General features: G+C 40.1%; 1 protein-coding gene and 1 non-coding gene across 3 annotated transcripts in view; both read left to right on the forward strand.

Annotated features, from left to right (window-relative positions):
• fchsd2 (FCH and double SH3 domains 2) overlaps positions 1 to 16,130 on the forward strand; it is a 61,272-nt gene that overhangs the window by 19,181 nt on the left and 25,961 nt on the right. For both annotated transcript variants that reach the window (XM_085795525.1, XM_085795524.1), the window contains exons 3-8: positions 1,282 to 1,327; positions 11,740 to 11,819; positions 12,033 to 12,177; positions 12,311 to 12,444; positions 14,621 to 14,675; positions 14,888 to 15,016. In XM_085795525.1, coding sequence (XP_085651651.1) covers positions 1,282 to 1,327; positions 11,740 to 11,819; positions 12,033 to 12,177; positions 12,311 to 12,444; positions 14,621 to 14,675; positions 14,888 to 15,016 — 589 coding nt within the window. The remainder of the gene's footprint in view (positions 1 to 1,281; positions 1,328 to 11,739; positions 11,820 to 12,032; positions 12,178 to 12,310; positions 12,445 to 14,620; positions 14,676 to 14,887; positions 15,017 to 16,130) is intronic.
• Positions 584 to 657, forward strand: trnat-agu (transfer RNA threonine (anticodon AGU)). Its single transcript has one exon. It is a non-coding gene; the product is annotated as a tRNA-Thr (tRNA).

A 16,130-nucleotide genomic window follows, 5' to 3' on the forward strand; every position in this document is an offset into this window, starting at 1 on the left:
CCCGGTGCGCCTTTCCCACTGCCACCAAAAGCCGATTGTTAGCGGGTTTAAACAGGTTTTTTGACCAGTGGGAAAGGGGTATAAGACAGAGTGGGGGAATCCTGCAAGCCATACACAGCTCTGTCTGTTCACCTAGCCCTGCTCACTTTGAGGGATTAGTAAGAATTCTCTGATCATATGAATGTTTAATATTTTGTATTTTTGATGGGATTTTTTTGTAGTCTAGCAGATTAACATAAAATTAACAAGCAGTCTTGAAAATAGTATAGAACAACTATGGTGTCTGCAGCTGTCAGCGTACACATCTGATGGGGAGTGTAATTCAGGCTTCAAGTGACAAACTTGTGTTGATTTAATTTAATTTTCTATGTGGCTACTTTTAGAAATTATTTGCTACAGCCTTTTTACACAGTCTCACTGAAAAACAGGGTAACGCAGCAAAAATAGCAAAGAGGAGGAACAAAGAGAGCTAACTTTGTTTGTCTTTATGAAGGTGTTTTCCTTTAAGAAGTATGCTACGTTTACTACTATATTTTAATAGAGGTCTCATTCCAAAACATTTAACTTTCGACAGATAGAATGTGGCGCTGTGGCTTAGTTGGTTAAAGCGCCTGTCTAGTAAACAGGAGATCCTGGGTTCGAATCCCAGCAGTGCCTTTTCTGCAGGATCAGTTACAGTCTCAGACAACAGCAAACATCTGCTGTATGTAGATGCAAACAAGCCACCGCCCGGTGTGGTGTCAGTGGTCTCTCACCTAGTAGCTAATGCAGTTCAGCAACTTTCTTCAATTGAGAAACAATCACAAGGATATATGAATAATTTCATAATTAATATGAAAATATGCAGGTTTTCAACTGGTGAGGTCATCTCCAGTATACATCCTTCATTCATTCAGCACACACATGGCCATTGCACTTATCTCTCTGTGTAATCGTGCTCAAATGTCATGTTTTTCATTCTGCACATTCCTGTGCTGTGATAAGAACTTTCACTGTCTCTGCTGCCACGATGTTGTGTGATGCTGAGAGGATGGCGGGGACGTTTGTGCATGTTGTTGGTCAGAGTAATTCTTGTTTCTTTTACTTGAAGGAACAAGGAAGGACATAATTTTGAATTTTGTTCTTGTCCTCACCTGAAATGTAAAAGACTGAACATGATTGGTGCTTAAACTGTATTCATTACAATGCAAAAACTAGTGAAAAAGATCAGATTTATAGATTCTTGAGTCTACTCTCCTCACCTCCTAACATTTACAATTCTCTGTCTGTGTCTTTCTATAGGAGCTACAGTCTGAAGAAGGGACAGCTGGAGAGGGACTATGCACAGGTAAGACTCTCTTGACCCATACTTAGCTTCCTGTTTACAGAAATGATTATGTTTTCAGTTTATATCTCAAATGTAAAATACTGTCAAGTCCCTGAATACCTACTCAGACCAACCAGCCTCTAACCATGTTGCAGTACAGCTTCCATTTGTTACATTTAAGATAAACTGCTGTACAAATATACACGCTTTCATGGTAGATGTTTAGAGAGCATATTCTATGATTCGAGGTCTAATTTGCTTTCGTGGACGATCTTAAGTCTTCAGTGTTGGAGTGCAGCACTATAAACACTCTTGATTTCCATTGGGGTTATACAGTGCGTCTCAAGAGCATAAACCAGCCTTCATGTGTTAGTCGGGACATTCAGCACGATAATTTGCTGCTGTGAAACTCTATTTTGAGGCTTTGTGACGGGCCATTGACATGTCGCTCGGTCTAGTAAACAGGAGATCCTGGGTTTGAGTTTCAGCTGTGCCTTTTCATTCAGTCACAGTTTGTACTTGTTCTTGTGGATGAGAAGGAGTCTGAACCTCCTAATATTAAGCTGTACTGCTGTGCAAATGTAATGGTTTGAAACTGCAGTCTAAAATTAAGTACAAAGGATTTGTGTGATTCAACTTACTGAGATTATACTTGTTGTTTAAAAACATCTTCCAGCTGCAACTGTGAGATAGTTATGATGTTGTGGATTGTACGTTTTGTACCCTTACTTTTGGACTGACACGGTGTTGTGCCTTAGCTGGTCAGTGTATCATTCTTATTTAAACAGGAGATCTGGGGTTCAGTGCAGGACTGTTGTAATTGACGAAATTATGATTGATTGGAAGGGAAATGTGAAGTGCTAAACAAATGTCAGCGAGTTACTTCTAAAACTCTACTGAAGCTTGACCACAAGCTTCAGAGGTTGTACATTAATCACAGTTAAACTTGACAGTTCGGCACATTTATCACAGATTTAACTGAAATTGCTTAAACTTGTTAAATTAATGGGCAAGGGTTTTTGTTTCAGGCAACGAACCGTTGTCAGTCTGCGAGTGGCCAAACACATTAGATGGTTAGGAAACTAAATAAAAGGTCCAAATGTTCAATGAAGTTCTTGAGTAATGGTTCAGTCCAACTCAAATTGCCACTTTGCTTTCAAGAGCCAAGTTGTCCCAGTGTGAGGCCTCAAGAAAAAAAATTGGCAAAGCAGAACTGATAATTGGCAAAGCCCTCAGGCAATTAGAACACCATCTATTCAGATAGCACGCCTTAATCCCTTTTAAGATCTGTCACCCTTTTTAATGTTAGCTTGTAATGTAGCCCCTGTAAATGGAATAAATCAAAAACTCAGCTTTATAACATGCTCTTTATTTTGTTAGGTACTTCAATTTCCAAGTCATTGTGTCTCCTATTTTTAATACCACACGTGAAATAGTAAGAAAAAAAAGTGCTGCTGAACACTACTATATCTCGCGAAAACGTTTGTGCTGGTGTATACAACTGTAGCATCTCCTCCATTCTGTTGATGAAATGGAGAACTGCGACTCAACGGACCAATACAGGGCACACCAGTTAGAGTTGATTATTTCATTAGTGACACAGTGTCAAGTAGTCACTAATTTTCAAATTTCATTTTTTGGGGGAAACACTGTTGTTATATGACTAAAACAAGATTTTGAAGTCAGGCACATTCTGCAGCCAAATTTCTTTTTTATTGATTTTTCAATTGAATTGAAACTCCCACATGTTCTGCAGGCCACATTTGGATTCACTTCTTAAATTCCTTGTTATTTTCCTCTCTCTCTTTTTTCTAAAGGCATTCTTTTTTTTTGCTGTTTTCAGATTTATGAAACGCTGCACAGTAACCGTGAATCTTCCAGATTATAGACAGCAAAGGGTTTTTGCATGTAAATAAGCCTTGTATCCACAGTTTTCAGGGTACACAGCTTCTCATTCTTGCCACACTATAGCAGTTCTACCATGCAGCCCTAAATGATCTGGTAGTCTGAGTAAACCTTTCTAGTCGGCAAGATTTCGATCTCAGAACTTCCACTTCCACACTGGAAAGTCTGCTGGTTCAAACAGTGAGAAATATTAGTATTGTCTTACTGTGGGTTTAAAGCCAGACAGAAATTAAATTCAGTAACTCTTGGGGGGTTAAAAATTGGCTTTTTTCATATATAGAATGATCAGTCAAATAGAAAATGCCAATGATGTTGTAACCTAATATACATCTGTTGCTAGTCGCACATCAAGGAAACAGCTGCTTTACTGTACTGCTTTAAAATGTTACTCTAATTATATTATAAGATGTTACATTCTAAGGCAATGAACTTGGATTGCATTGAGATAACATAATGATAATGCTTATATTAATTAAACATAGAGTTTGAGCTCTTTAAATAAAACACTCTTTCAAGCTAGAAGTCTGACAATTGTGACATCAGTATTTAGACTGGAGGGAAGATATTTGCAAGCGTTTACATTTCTAAACACAGTGGGAATGAGTGAAGAACGCCTGCTTCCTAACCACAAAATTATTTTCACTCATAAGACAGACACTCTGTAGTGCGCTGTAGATTTGTCAGGGCACACAAAACCAAAATACATTTCCCAGTAGAAGTCTGCGTCAGCATACTTGTCTTAGCAAGTATTTGAGCTGTGCCTGAGTAGAAACCAAGCAGGGCTTGTCGCCAACAATGTGAAAGACTGTCTGATTTCTATTATATTTTGATGCTGTTTTCAGCTTAAGCCCCCTTCACTTGCACATTCACACACACAGAGACACACATCACTGAAATATGAGCTCAGCTGCAAAATCCTCCTGTAGGGTAATGAAAAACATTCTAATACACTATATCCATCCAGCTCTGAACATATTCACTCCATGCAGCGGTCCACACAAAAAGCTCTTATTTGTAGTAATATATACTGTATTGTAATATCCATATGTACACATAGGACATGATGGAGAGAAGGAGAAAGGTGTGTGTGTGTGTTTGTGGTTCTTCATTTGCATGTGGTTTGAATGATTAAGTGTGAATTTCCTGTGGTCATCCTCTCTGGTTTCAGACACTCATTATCTCTCTCTCTCTCTCTCTCTCTCTCTCTCTCTCTCTCTCTCTCTCTCTCTCTCTCTCTCTCTCTCTCCCTGTGTTTTGTTCTTTCTCTGTCTCTAACTATTCTCCCTCTGCACTGTCTTGTTCACCTTAGAAAAAGAGGTTGCCTAGCAACAACCCCCCTACTCAGTAGGACAATGGGTTTCTTCCTAATTGTAGGTGTGGGCATGTACGTGTGTGTAATAACGTGAGGGAATGTTGGGGAACAGTAATCGATTTAATAGATACTTGATGACTTGGGAATAGATTTGATCTGGGGTCAAAGAAAAGACCCCGTTTTTGTGTCCAGATCTAACATAATGGTCAAATACGCTCCAGGAGAGAGGGTAGTACCAGTAGAATGTCAAAAATTAGGTGAAATTATTTTTCCAGCTACAAAATCATCACTCGGTGTAATGGTCTGCTCTTTGGTTTTACACTTAAATAAACAAAAAGAAAGTAGGCCTGTACCTCGGTGCATTAGGGTATTTAGAGCGCTGGGGATGACTTCATTTTATTTTCCCAAAAGGTATTTGAAAGATAGTGGACTGGAGTAGAGTTTGGAGCAAATTGAGACAAGAAAAAAGACAGTGTCATGTCTTTGACCTTGTCTTTGTCCTTGTCCTTGACCCTTTGACCCCTGTTTCTACAAATATACTCAAAACATTTTTTTTAACAGTTTTTGACAAATCGGCATTCATAGAAACAAACTATGCAGTGTAACAGATTTATTAAAGCAAAACCCCCAAAAAATACACTACTACTGACTTGTACCCTGTTACAGTGTAGAATATGTTATCAAAGTAAATGGTTTTATAAATTCCATTCTTTACAAAGAGTTATTGTTCACAAATAAAACAGCTGCTGGAAGGATACTGACACATTATAAAGATTTAAATGTACACAGTATGTTAGTATGTGGAGTCTGTATTGTAATTTTTGAATAGACTTTTAACATATAGTTGGCCTTAATATATCTCATAAGATTTGTTTATAAATTGTTGTTACACTGAACTACATTTTGGTGGCTGTTTTTTTGGTATGAATAAAAGATAACTGTTATTTTTTGTTTTGAAAATATTAAAAAAGAAAAGAAAAAGAAGAAGACATTTTTTTTAGTCAGAGAACACCTTCATATTTTTTTGTCTTTTACCTTAACCACCTGATAAACAAGCAAATGTGTTGCTCTCATTTCTGTTCTACCACAATAGCTCTATACAAAACCAATAGCACAAGAGCATCTTATCACGCACATCTGCCCTTGCCTCTTCTCTGTCTCTCCACTAGGCACTCAGGTGGTCGACCACTGGTGGTTACTCACAGAGACTCAGCCCCCTCATTGGCCCCCTCCTGGCAATATAGACAGAAATCCAGCCAATCAGCTCGTCCGACATAGAGACAGACAGAGAGAAAGTGAGAGGAATAGGGAGGCCTCGAGCCGAAAAGGGAAAGAGACGGACACGAGCGTTTCACAAAGAGCTGGTGAAAAAGAGCAGAGCGCTGCTGCAGACAGGACAACAGAGCGAGAGAGAGAAAGTGAAGATGCTGTCGTTTACCCTTTGTCCTTTCACTGTGTCAGACCAGACATCCCCTCTGTGAAGGAGGAGGCCGCAATTACCAGCCGTCAATCAAAATCGCCATGCTTTTCTCTGTGTGCTATGCTGTGATGTGCTGTGCTGTGCTGTGCTGTGCTGTGCATGTGTGTGTGTGTTAGCATGTGTGTGAGTTAGCATGTGAGTGTTGCCTATTTGTCCGGCGGTATTCCCCTCCCACAATCATCAACATTACTGGAATAGTTTTAGGCTGGGGTCACACTTCACTGTACTGCCCAAAAAGGCCAGCCTGCTGTGGCTGTCGCTTCTGTCCCTCTGAATCAGTCCCATGTAAATCAGCTAGAACAGTATGGGTGCTTTTCATGGCCTTTAAATTAAGTTGTTGTGGATTCATAGCTTTAGTTTATACATCAGAACTGGACTAGTCTACCCACAGTACATAATCTGCAAACGTGAGACACACTGAAATGTTCTTTGTGTTAGCATTTTATTTTTTTGCTTTGCTTCTTCACCTCCTCTCTCTGTATTCCTCCTACCATCTCTTCTTTCTGTATGTGAACATGTAGTGCACTACATAGTGACATACTCTTGTTATTCGTGCATTTACCTCTAATGTATCCGATATTGAACTGATATTTGATCTACATTGACTCTGACAAGGTTAATAGATAGGAAATAAGTCTGAGAACCCAAGAGATAGCAATCGGGAAATTGGAAATTTCACTCTTATCTCCCTGTTTTCTGTTTTTCTCACATAAACACACCCATGCATGTATGCACACACACAGACATTACAATACCGTTTTCACAACACATAATTGATGTCTGTTGCAATCTAAACACTGTCTTCCTCCTCAGCCATTCACCCTCCTCTCACTTATCCCCTTACTACAGACGCTACGGTAACGTAGCTTACTCTGCAGATGTGGATGACAAAGACAACCTAACCCAATACAGACACTCACAGGCATGCACACGCACACGCCGATACACATGCACTTACGTACACACACTCACACACACACACACACACACACACACACACACGGAGCAGAGTGCTTCGAAGTGCAGGCAGGAAGAGACGGGAGAAAATCAAGTATATTGATTCTGGAGGAAGTTGAGAAAGTAAAGGGGTTGAGAAGACGAGACACACAGGCAGGAGGAAATCAGAAAGAGACAGCAGCAAAAGTGACAGAGCCAGAGACAGGAGGAAACAAGAGAGTCTAGGAGCGAGAGTAAACAGGAGGAGGAAGTATCAAGGTAACTTTCTGTGCAGAGAACAGTGATGATCAAATGGGACAAGCACAGTTTTGAAGGGATGAACAACTCAGAAAATGACAGACAGTCAGTCATATATTGTAATTTTAACAAAGTCCTCAGCTCTCATTATTTCTCAATTACACATTTATTGCCTTTATATACAGTACCTCATATAGAACCTCTCCATTACATTTGCTATAAAGAAAGAAGTTTGTAATTTGTGGTTGTGGAAAATGAAACTTTTAACAGCAGCCATACAAACGAACTCACACAGACCATTTTACAGTAATGAAAATAATCACAGGCTATTAGCTTACTAACTGACATACTTAAACTGACCATGCTTAAACACAATATTCAACCACTTTCTGTCTACTTTATTTTGCCTCTCTCTCTCTCTCTCTCTCTCTCTCTCTCTCTCTCTCTCTCTCTCACACACACACACACAAGCATGCGTGCAGCGGTCTCCTCAGGATATCCTGCTGTCTGGGTGCCCTGTTTGCCACTCTGATCACAAAAACAGGAGGTACGAGTGTGCGTGCGCCTATTTTCTCCATGTGTGTGTGTGTGTATTACAAGGAGCAGTTTCCACCTCACCCAGACCGCATAGGAAGGTCAGAGGGGTTGCTATAGCAACGTGCTGTTCAGGTGGTTGTCAGGTGATGACAGCAGAGAAAGAGGGATGGAGGGATGAGATGTCCTGCAGAATATAAGGACAAGGGAGCTGGTGGAAAGAAGACATATAGGCAGAGAAAATGAACTGAAGTGTAAGAGGAGGGAGGAAAATGAAGAGAAAAATGGAGGATACAGAAAAGGAAGCAGAGATGGAGTGAAAATGGAATGAGGGGAATTTAGAGTGAGGCGGCGAGGGGAAAATGAAAAGGCACCAAAAAACCCTCCCAAGTCTGCCAACAGCACTTCAGTGAAGCTATCACAAATCAGTCACTCAGTGTGTTTCTCACCATTCAGTCATTGCCAAGTTTAACTGCCATTGCTTTTGCACAGATAGCAGGCCTGTCACCATAGACTCATCTCATGGGCCTTTAAATAGTGTGCTGGCTATAAAACAGGGTTTGACGCCTGAAATGCCTGTACTTATTGTCCGCTGTAATTATTCTTTCTGTCCATCCGGGCTTTGAGGTAACCTCTGTCATGGAGGAAACGGGGGTCGGCCGACAGTAGAACTTACTGAAGATTAATATCCGGTAACAAGCTGCGCAAATGTGCCATGATTGTAATTGCATTGGGTTATTGAGTCAGTGACAAATACAGCCTCTTGGCCACCAACACAAATGCTGTGTGTGATCAAACTAAAATTATCAACCATAGTTCCTGAGAACCATAATCATCAACAGGGACAACATCATCAAAACTCTCTGTCCAGCGCTGAGATAATGTTACAAAGAGCTTTCTCTCACACAGACACAGACTGAGTAGTTTCTTTACATATGTTATTATCAGTGTTTCCCGTACATTGATTCAATAGTGGCAGCCTGCCTGTTTTTTTTCTATTTTATTTCAAATGGCAACAATTTCATTATAGAGATGTATGCAACACATAGACATAACCACCCTTGCCTTTCTGCCTAACTGGGTATGCAGTCAGTGCTGCGTGCATGTATGAGGATTTGACTCACTGTCCAATCACAATATGTAATCAAATCTCACCAGCCTGACCCCAGTGGAAGAGGGTCACTATTTGTTTGACATCATGTGAGGCAATCAACCTGTATATTGTTATTTATTTGTCACCAGGTACTTAATTAAAGTATTTGCAGTGGGGAACCGTGTATTAGGTATTAATCCAAAGCCCTGTTTCAACTGCAGGAACTTTGGGGTAATTTGGGCAAAACGAGTCGGGTAGGTAATAGGTATCCGAGCGGCCTGGAAAAACTACTTGAGCGGCATTTTTAAACCCAGCATTAGTAGAAAGCGTCTACACTGCTGGAAAAAAACAACAACCAGAGCAATAAAAGAAAAACTAACTTGATGGGGAAACAGTGCACTATATATTGCATTTTGACTGTGGCAATTAGACTATATGAGGCTTTCTTGTATTTCCATAAAAGTCTGTGGAGGTGTAAGTGTTAGCATAACCTGTGCTGCAGCAGGTGTTATGTGTCTGGAATCTGAGTAGCCATATGAAACCTTAGAGGAAATTTAAATCAGCGGGGAGCATCGTGGTGCTGAAGTCGAGCTGTCAAATCAGTCATCCTGTCAGCTTGCCTGCTGACAGTCAGTGGCTGTCTCAGCTGTCAGTCACTGTCCTCACATAACCCCCGCCCTCCCACCACACACACACACACACACACACACACACACATACATATGCAAACACAGAAAGAGTCTCTTTTTTAACAGACATGCACACACACAGTTACCAACACCATCCACACCCACTCTGCCCCTCCCTAGAGAGAGTGTGGGTGTCTGTGTGTGTATTCATGCATGAGCTGGTGCGTGTATGAATTTACTTCATCTCTTACTTTCCTGGCACTTGCACGTCTCACTGTAGGTTAACATACCTTAAATCAGACTGAGACTCACTCACCACTTCCTGAAGTCATCAACACATTTACTTAGAAAAGGGTATACCACCTCTTCCTTGTAAAGCTACTTTTTAACCTCAAAAGTCTGTCTGTTCATCAGTAATGACATTTAAGGATAATTAATAATAAGGCAATGATCATTTGAAAGGTGCTTAACAAAGACATAAATGAATGCAGAGAAAGACAACAAATGAACCTTAAAGAGCTTGGACTTCTTTGTTACTTTATGCACATAATTGCAAAGTGGTACTACCTTTTACACTTAATTTACCACAAAATGTGTTCCCAGTCTGCTGTTATTCCTCCCAGAGAGGAACACTAAGAAAGTAATGGGGTATAGCCCTTTTTTTTCTTTTTTGGAAGAAGGCTTTCTTTACATCTATAGGATTTAATTTAATTGTTGGGTGCCAGCGGTCATGCGGCCATTGTCTCCCCTAGGACAAAGTATTGTGTGTTAACTGGAGGGAAACAATTTCAGGTCCAAGGAGCACAAGAAAAAACACCATCTGTGAAAGGTAAAATGTGAAAGATGAGAGAGAGAGAGAGGAGAGACAACCAGGCAGCTTGATGTGAGACAGAGACTGACGATATGTGTAAATTAATGTTTGGGTTGTGGGGATGACGGAAGTGAGAGTGTAACATTTTGGAAATAACCCTGTGAAAAACCTGATGTCAGAGGTAGGAACTGAAATATGCAGATAAAGAGAGAGTAGAAGACGTAAATGGAGAATGGACGGCTGGGGAACAGAGGAGGCCGTCTCGTCTCATGTACACACAGATCTGCTGTATATGAAAGTGGCAGGGTGTCCCTGATTGGGTTGTTGTAGTTGCTGTTCTAGTTTGTTTAATTAATGAGGATTTGCTCGCACACATCCAGATACACAGGCACACAAGGGCAGAGTGTCTGCAAGTTGTCACTACTGACACAGTGACCCAGTCCAAAAGATGTAGGTTACCCTTTCTTGCAGGGCCCTCGGGTTTCTGCTTGTACGCGCTGGAGCTGACTGGGGCATTCACTCTTACTGACACAGAGCTGATCCTTTTTGTTGTGGTATTGTTTACTGAGTGCAAAAGTCAGGATCTTGGCTCCGTGCTTGAAATAGTAATGTAATATAACCATACCAAACAAAACACAGCAAGTGTAGTCTGAATCAACTATTGTAGAGCCGTTCACACTCACAGCAGTAACATGGGACACTGTGCAACTTGACTTAAGTGATTGTCAACAGTCACTATTTCCTTAATCTTAGCCCTCTAAAAAAGTTCCACTAGTTTTATTGAAGGGATGTTACATTTTGAAGGACTTGGACAGTGATTCTTAAAATCTGAATGTACTCTTGTTGTGTATGAAATATTTAATACCATGGCCAGCTGAGTGAGTCACACGTATGACACACGTAATGTATGACAGATGGCCAGTAAACTTTTCTTATGACTCTTATTAATCTTAATAAACTGAAATGTCTATCCATCTTTCAGTTTGTTCTTTGGTCAATAAAGTTAGTCGCTGTTCTTTGTCCCTCTGTTTTGGTCATGGTGTAAGTTTAAACACATAAAATAATGCATCCAGTCCTAAAGTCTACTCTTACTAACAAAGAAACTATTTCAATTAATGGAGCTTCACACTGTCCCACTCTCCCCTGCCAGTCTTGTCTCTTATTTTTTCCATAATATTATCAGTCATTAGTAAATCTATTCCAGTCAAGTAGAATATTTCAATGTGTTGTATACCCAGCGTCAACTATGAGCAGTAGACATCATTTTTCCACATCTCAGGGAGTTTGTGTTTAGGCCAGAGACTATAAACAAGTTGAATCAGAATCAATTTTGCAATCTATCGCCTCATAAACTGAAATTTTCAGGTTTTTCATCATGACAGAAGGACTCATATTTTCTGAAAGCATCATGGATTCACTATTCAGATACTTAAACTTTAATTATCACTGCTTGATTTTCATTCTTGTGCTTTCAGGCTCTGCAGAAGTTAGCAAGTCAGTACTTAAAGAGAGACTGGCCTGGAATCAACCCTGATGACCAGAGAACAGACTACAGGTAGGTGCCATCAAGTGAAGGATGTGCTCATGAGCTCCTGGCCCATCCCACCACATCATTTGTGTGTGTGTTTTAAAAAAAAAAAAAAAAAACAGAAATAGGGAAATGAATTGCCTCATTAAAATACCACTCTGCAGGAAAACTCAATTGCTCCTGGGACGATGACTTGCAACAGCCACTGAGCAGCATAGTTGTGCTTTTCTCTCCAACTAGGAATGTGTATGCAGTGTGGAGGTCCTACTTAGAAGGTACAGTGCAGGTGAGCCAGTCCAGGCTCAACGTGTGCGACAACTACAAGAGTCAAGTATCAGATCCTGCTAAGACCGTCAGACTCTACAAGGAACAGCAACTCAAAAAGGTGAGTGAATGTGCAGACAGCTGGAGTTGGCCGTCGTTTCCTGAAGTAAATCTTTATGGCCGTCTACAGCATCGCTCCATGCTCCCACACTCTCTTTTTAACAACTTGCGTGTCTTCCAATTTCCCTTCACAGACCATAGATCAGTTGAGCGGCATTCAGGCAGAGCTGCAGGAGTCGGTAAAGGAGCTGGCCAAAGCCAAGAAAAAATACTACGACTGTGAGCAGGTTGCCCACGCTGTACGAGAGAAGGCCGACATAGAAGCCAAGTAAGTTTACCACAGGGCCGTGCCCGTGTGTGTGTGTGTGTGTGTTGGTGGAGATGTGTGTAGAAATGAATATGCTTTGACTAAATAAATGGTGTCCTTCATGAGAAATAATACCACCAAGAAAACAAAGCTAGTTAACCTCAATGAGAGGATGTGTCTGACTTAGGTTACTTCTTGGGGACAAATTTCAGACTTAAAACTGGTTCATTTGGGACGACTCTTTCATTTAGGCACAAAAGCGATGTTGTCAGTTGGGGGGAAAATGATTTTTAGGGTCAGTGGTTAGGAGTAAATCTCTGGGAAATTAATGTGAGTCTATGTAATTTCCCCAAAAGTGACAAACTTTGTGTGTTTATGTGTGTGAAAGTTTGAGAGAGAGAAAGGGAGACACATCATCAAGATTAAGACTCGATGAGAGTGTTGCAAAGAAAATGCAGGAAAACACCACAAATCTAAACCACAATCATGTTTGCGGATGTTTGAAGTTCGTTTCTCTCTGCCTTTTTCAGATAGATATGGGCTCTAACAGATATAAACTTCCCAGATAGGTAGATTAAAATATGTCAGTGACACTGGTTGGTTTTGCTTTTTTAAAATAGTGTAGGCTGAAGAGGCTTTCAAATAGACTGGGTTTCTGCTTCAAGAATTCAAAGTTTTTGGAGCTTTCCAGTGTCGCGGTTTGCAGCAAAGTTTGATCCATTGTTGATGAGTGTTGTTTTCCAGCCAGCCCAAGGTAGCACTGACTTTGATGACATTTTCACTTCATTGCATCGATTGGCCAGTCAGCTCTGTTCTCCTCTCGATCACTCAGTAGAAAGTCAAAGCCACAGGAATTACTGCATTGGCTCTGTGCTATTACGCACGTGTGTGTGTGTGTGTGTGTGTGGTTGTGTGTGTATTTCAGTATAATAAAATAGCTATTAGGCAAACATAATAACACAGGTAATACTGTACGGCCTGTTTTCATCCATATAAACACAGTAGAGCAGAAAAGCAGATCAAATACGAGCACACACGCACAGACACACATGCACACAAGCTTGCTTACTCTGTCATTTTATAAGGCAGGTCTTTCTGATGCCACCATCAATATAAATAAATCATGATGGCTGGATCATGTTGAGATTTATTGGTGTCAAGTCGCAGGCTGTTCAGGGTCAATTTATGACGACTGCACTGAATCAGAGGTGAGAGATCAGAGTTATTATGTTGGAGAAATGCCTCTGTCCTTTTCTCCTATATGTCTTACCTTATGGTTTATATATGATTTATTCATCCATCAGCGTGACTGAATCTAATGTCAATGAGGTTGTGAAAAAGATTAAACAAAGTTCCTTTTTCAGCATTTTCTGCATTGTTAAAAGTAAAATTGCATATTGATTACTGGTACTTAGGGTGACCATATTTTGATTTAAGAGGACACTTGGTTCCAGCTTGAGATACTTAAATGATTCTCGGAGTTTACACAAAGATGCCTTATACAGTATGGTTGCCCATAAAGTTGGGATAATTTTGTTTTCAGATACATTCCTCTTTATTATTATAAAGGTTAATTGTGGTTTAATTGTCACAGTGAAATGTTTGGAGGAGATTGATCAATAAAGTTTTGAGAAGATATACACTTTATCTATTATATAAGTATGCCTCGTCTGTATGGATATAAAATTCAGCTATACAACAAAATAATATCTCTATTTTGATCTATAACCAGAGACACAAATTCAGATAGGCTTCTCATGTGTTATTAATGGTACAAAAATAAAATAAAATAAAAATAAGCCCTCTGGAATGAAATAATGATAAAAACACTATTTTATTAGAAAGTCAACCTACTGTATAAGAAAAGTCCAGTGCAGTCAAAACTCAGGCTTTGTTTTGCACCAAGTGAGCTATGAAGGCCATCACTTCAATAGTTTGTAATAAGAAGTGATGCTACCCCGACGTTTTCTCACACACAACAAAATCTAATAGTAAGCTGTGCGAAGCATCATCAGTTTAAGTACATGTTTAACAGTCCCGTGAAAAACAATGAAAACTGGACATATTCATGCATTCTTAAACACCCTCCCGGACGCCCCGGACAGGACGTGAAAAGTGGACATGTCCAGGCAAAAGAAGATGTTTTGGTCACCCAAGATTACTGTTAACTTCTTTGCATGCTGTTTTTTTTTTTCAGGTCTAAACTGGGTCTTTTTCAGTCAAGAATTAGTTTACAGAAAGCAAGTGTAAAGGTAAGAGTCTTCTTTACAAAGACACAAACACAGAATCGCCACCCGCTCTATAGACAGGGCTCCCAAGGAGAGTGTTATAACCAAAGCAAAAAAAATCTTTTCACTTTGTTAAGAACCTAAAAAGGGGATTCATATACTCACTTGAAACTTAAAGTTCCAGTCTCTCTCTGTAATGCTGCATTATAACGTTGTCTGTCTCTCTTTACTTCCAGTTGAAAGCTAAGAGAAGTGATTGTAACTCCAAGGCGACACAAGCTAGGAATGACTACTTGCTAACGCTAGCTGCTGCCAACGCTCACCATGACCGCTACTACCACACAGATCTACTGCACTGCATACAGGTAAATACAGAGAGAAAGTGAATGAAGCTGTGCGGGTTATGTGTGAGAGAGAGAATCCATGAATGTGGAGATTTTGGTTAAACTGTGTATTTGTATCAAATAGTATCCAGCCAGCAGGAGATTACTTTGTTATTCTGCAACCACATTTCCCCATCACTACAACCAGAACTGATTTAAGAATCTCAAACACTGATAATACCCTGAGGGATTCTCCAGGAGCGAGGAAACATTTTCTGGTTCCAAAATTCAAAGTGAGGAGTTACTTTGAATCAAAGCTCAATTTAGGGTAAAATGTCCTCCTTTTATCAGTGCACAAAGTCACTCTCCCTTTCAGTCCTGGTGAACTAGTTGGATGAGGAAAGCACACATGAAAAAGTGATGATTTCACAGTCTTGAGTCTTCAAAGAGAGAACTCTGGATTTATGATTTGAAAGGGGCTTATGAGAAGAAAAAATCCTGCAAAATGAGCCATCCTGATGTCTGCTCTTACCAAATCAACAGTAGGCATGAAATTATAATTTTCACATTGTTGAATGAGCTGCACCAATGCCAGAGGGAAGCTTATCACGCAGCTTTGAGGTGGCGTAAACATTATTTTGTTGATAGAATACAAAAAGGTCATCAAAGGATAGATGAAAATAACTTTGCAGCATCAGTGATGTTTTCATTTTCTGTGTGCATCGAGTATGCGGGCCACGTAATCAGATGAGACGCCTTCGTATGACATGCTTCTGTGCATCACAGTGAACTTAAATGTGCTTGTTTTTGTGTTGATGTGGTTGCGGGGTGTAGGTTACATGGTTTTTTATTAGGGTGCTCAAAGTATAAAGTTGAGAGACACGGTAGCGAATTCAGTGTCTGTGTTTGCAAAGCCGCTGTTTGTTTGTGCAAACACCATGTTCCATCTGGCACAACATGACCTTTCTAGCTTATAGAGAGAGAATAGAAATACGAGTTAGAAGAAATTAGACTAAATCAATGTAAATAAATCCAGGTCTGCTCACTAACACAGGTTGCCCACAAAGAACCTATGATGGAATATGGATTAACGGCTTTATCTGAGAATAATCTTATCATTAGCATGCATGCAAACACACACACACACAGACAGACA

This window comes from Trachurus japonicus, chromosome 13 (assembly GCF_045865225.1).
Source record: "Trachurus japonicus isolate A0001 chromosome 13, Traja_1.0".
NCBI classification, from domain to species: Eukaryota; Metazoa; Chordata; class Actinopteri; order Carangiformes; family Carangidae; genus Trachurus; species Trachurus japonicus.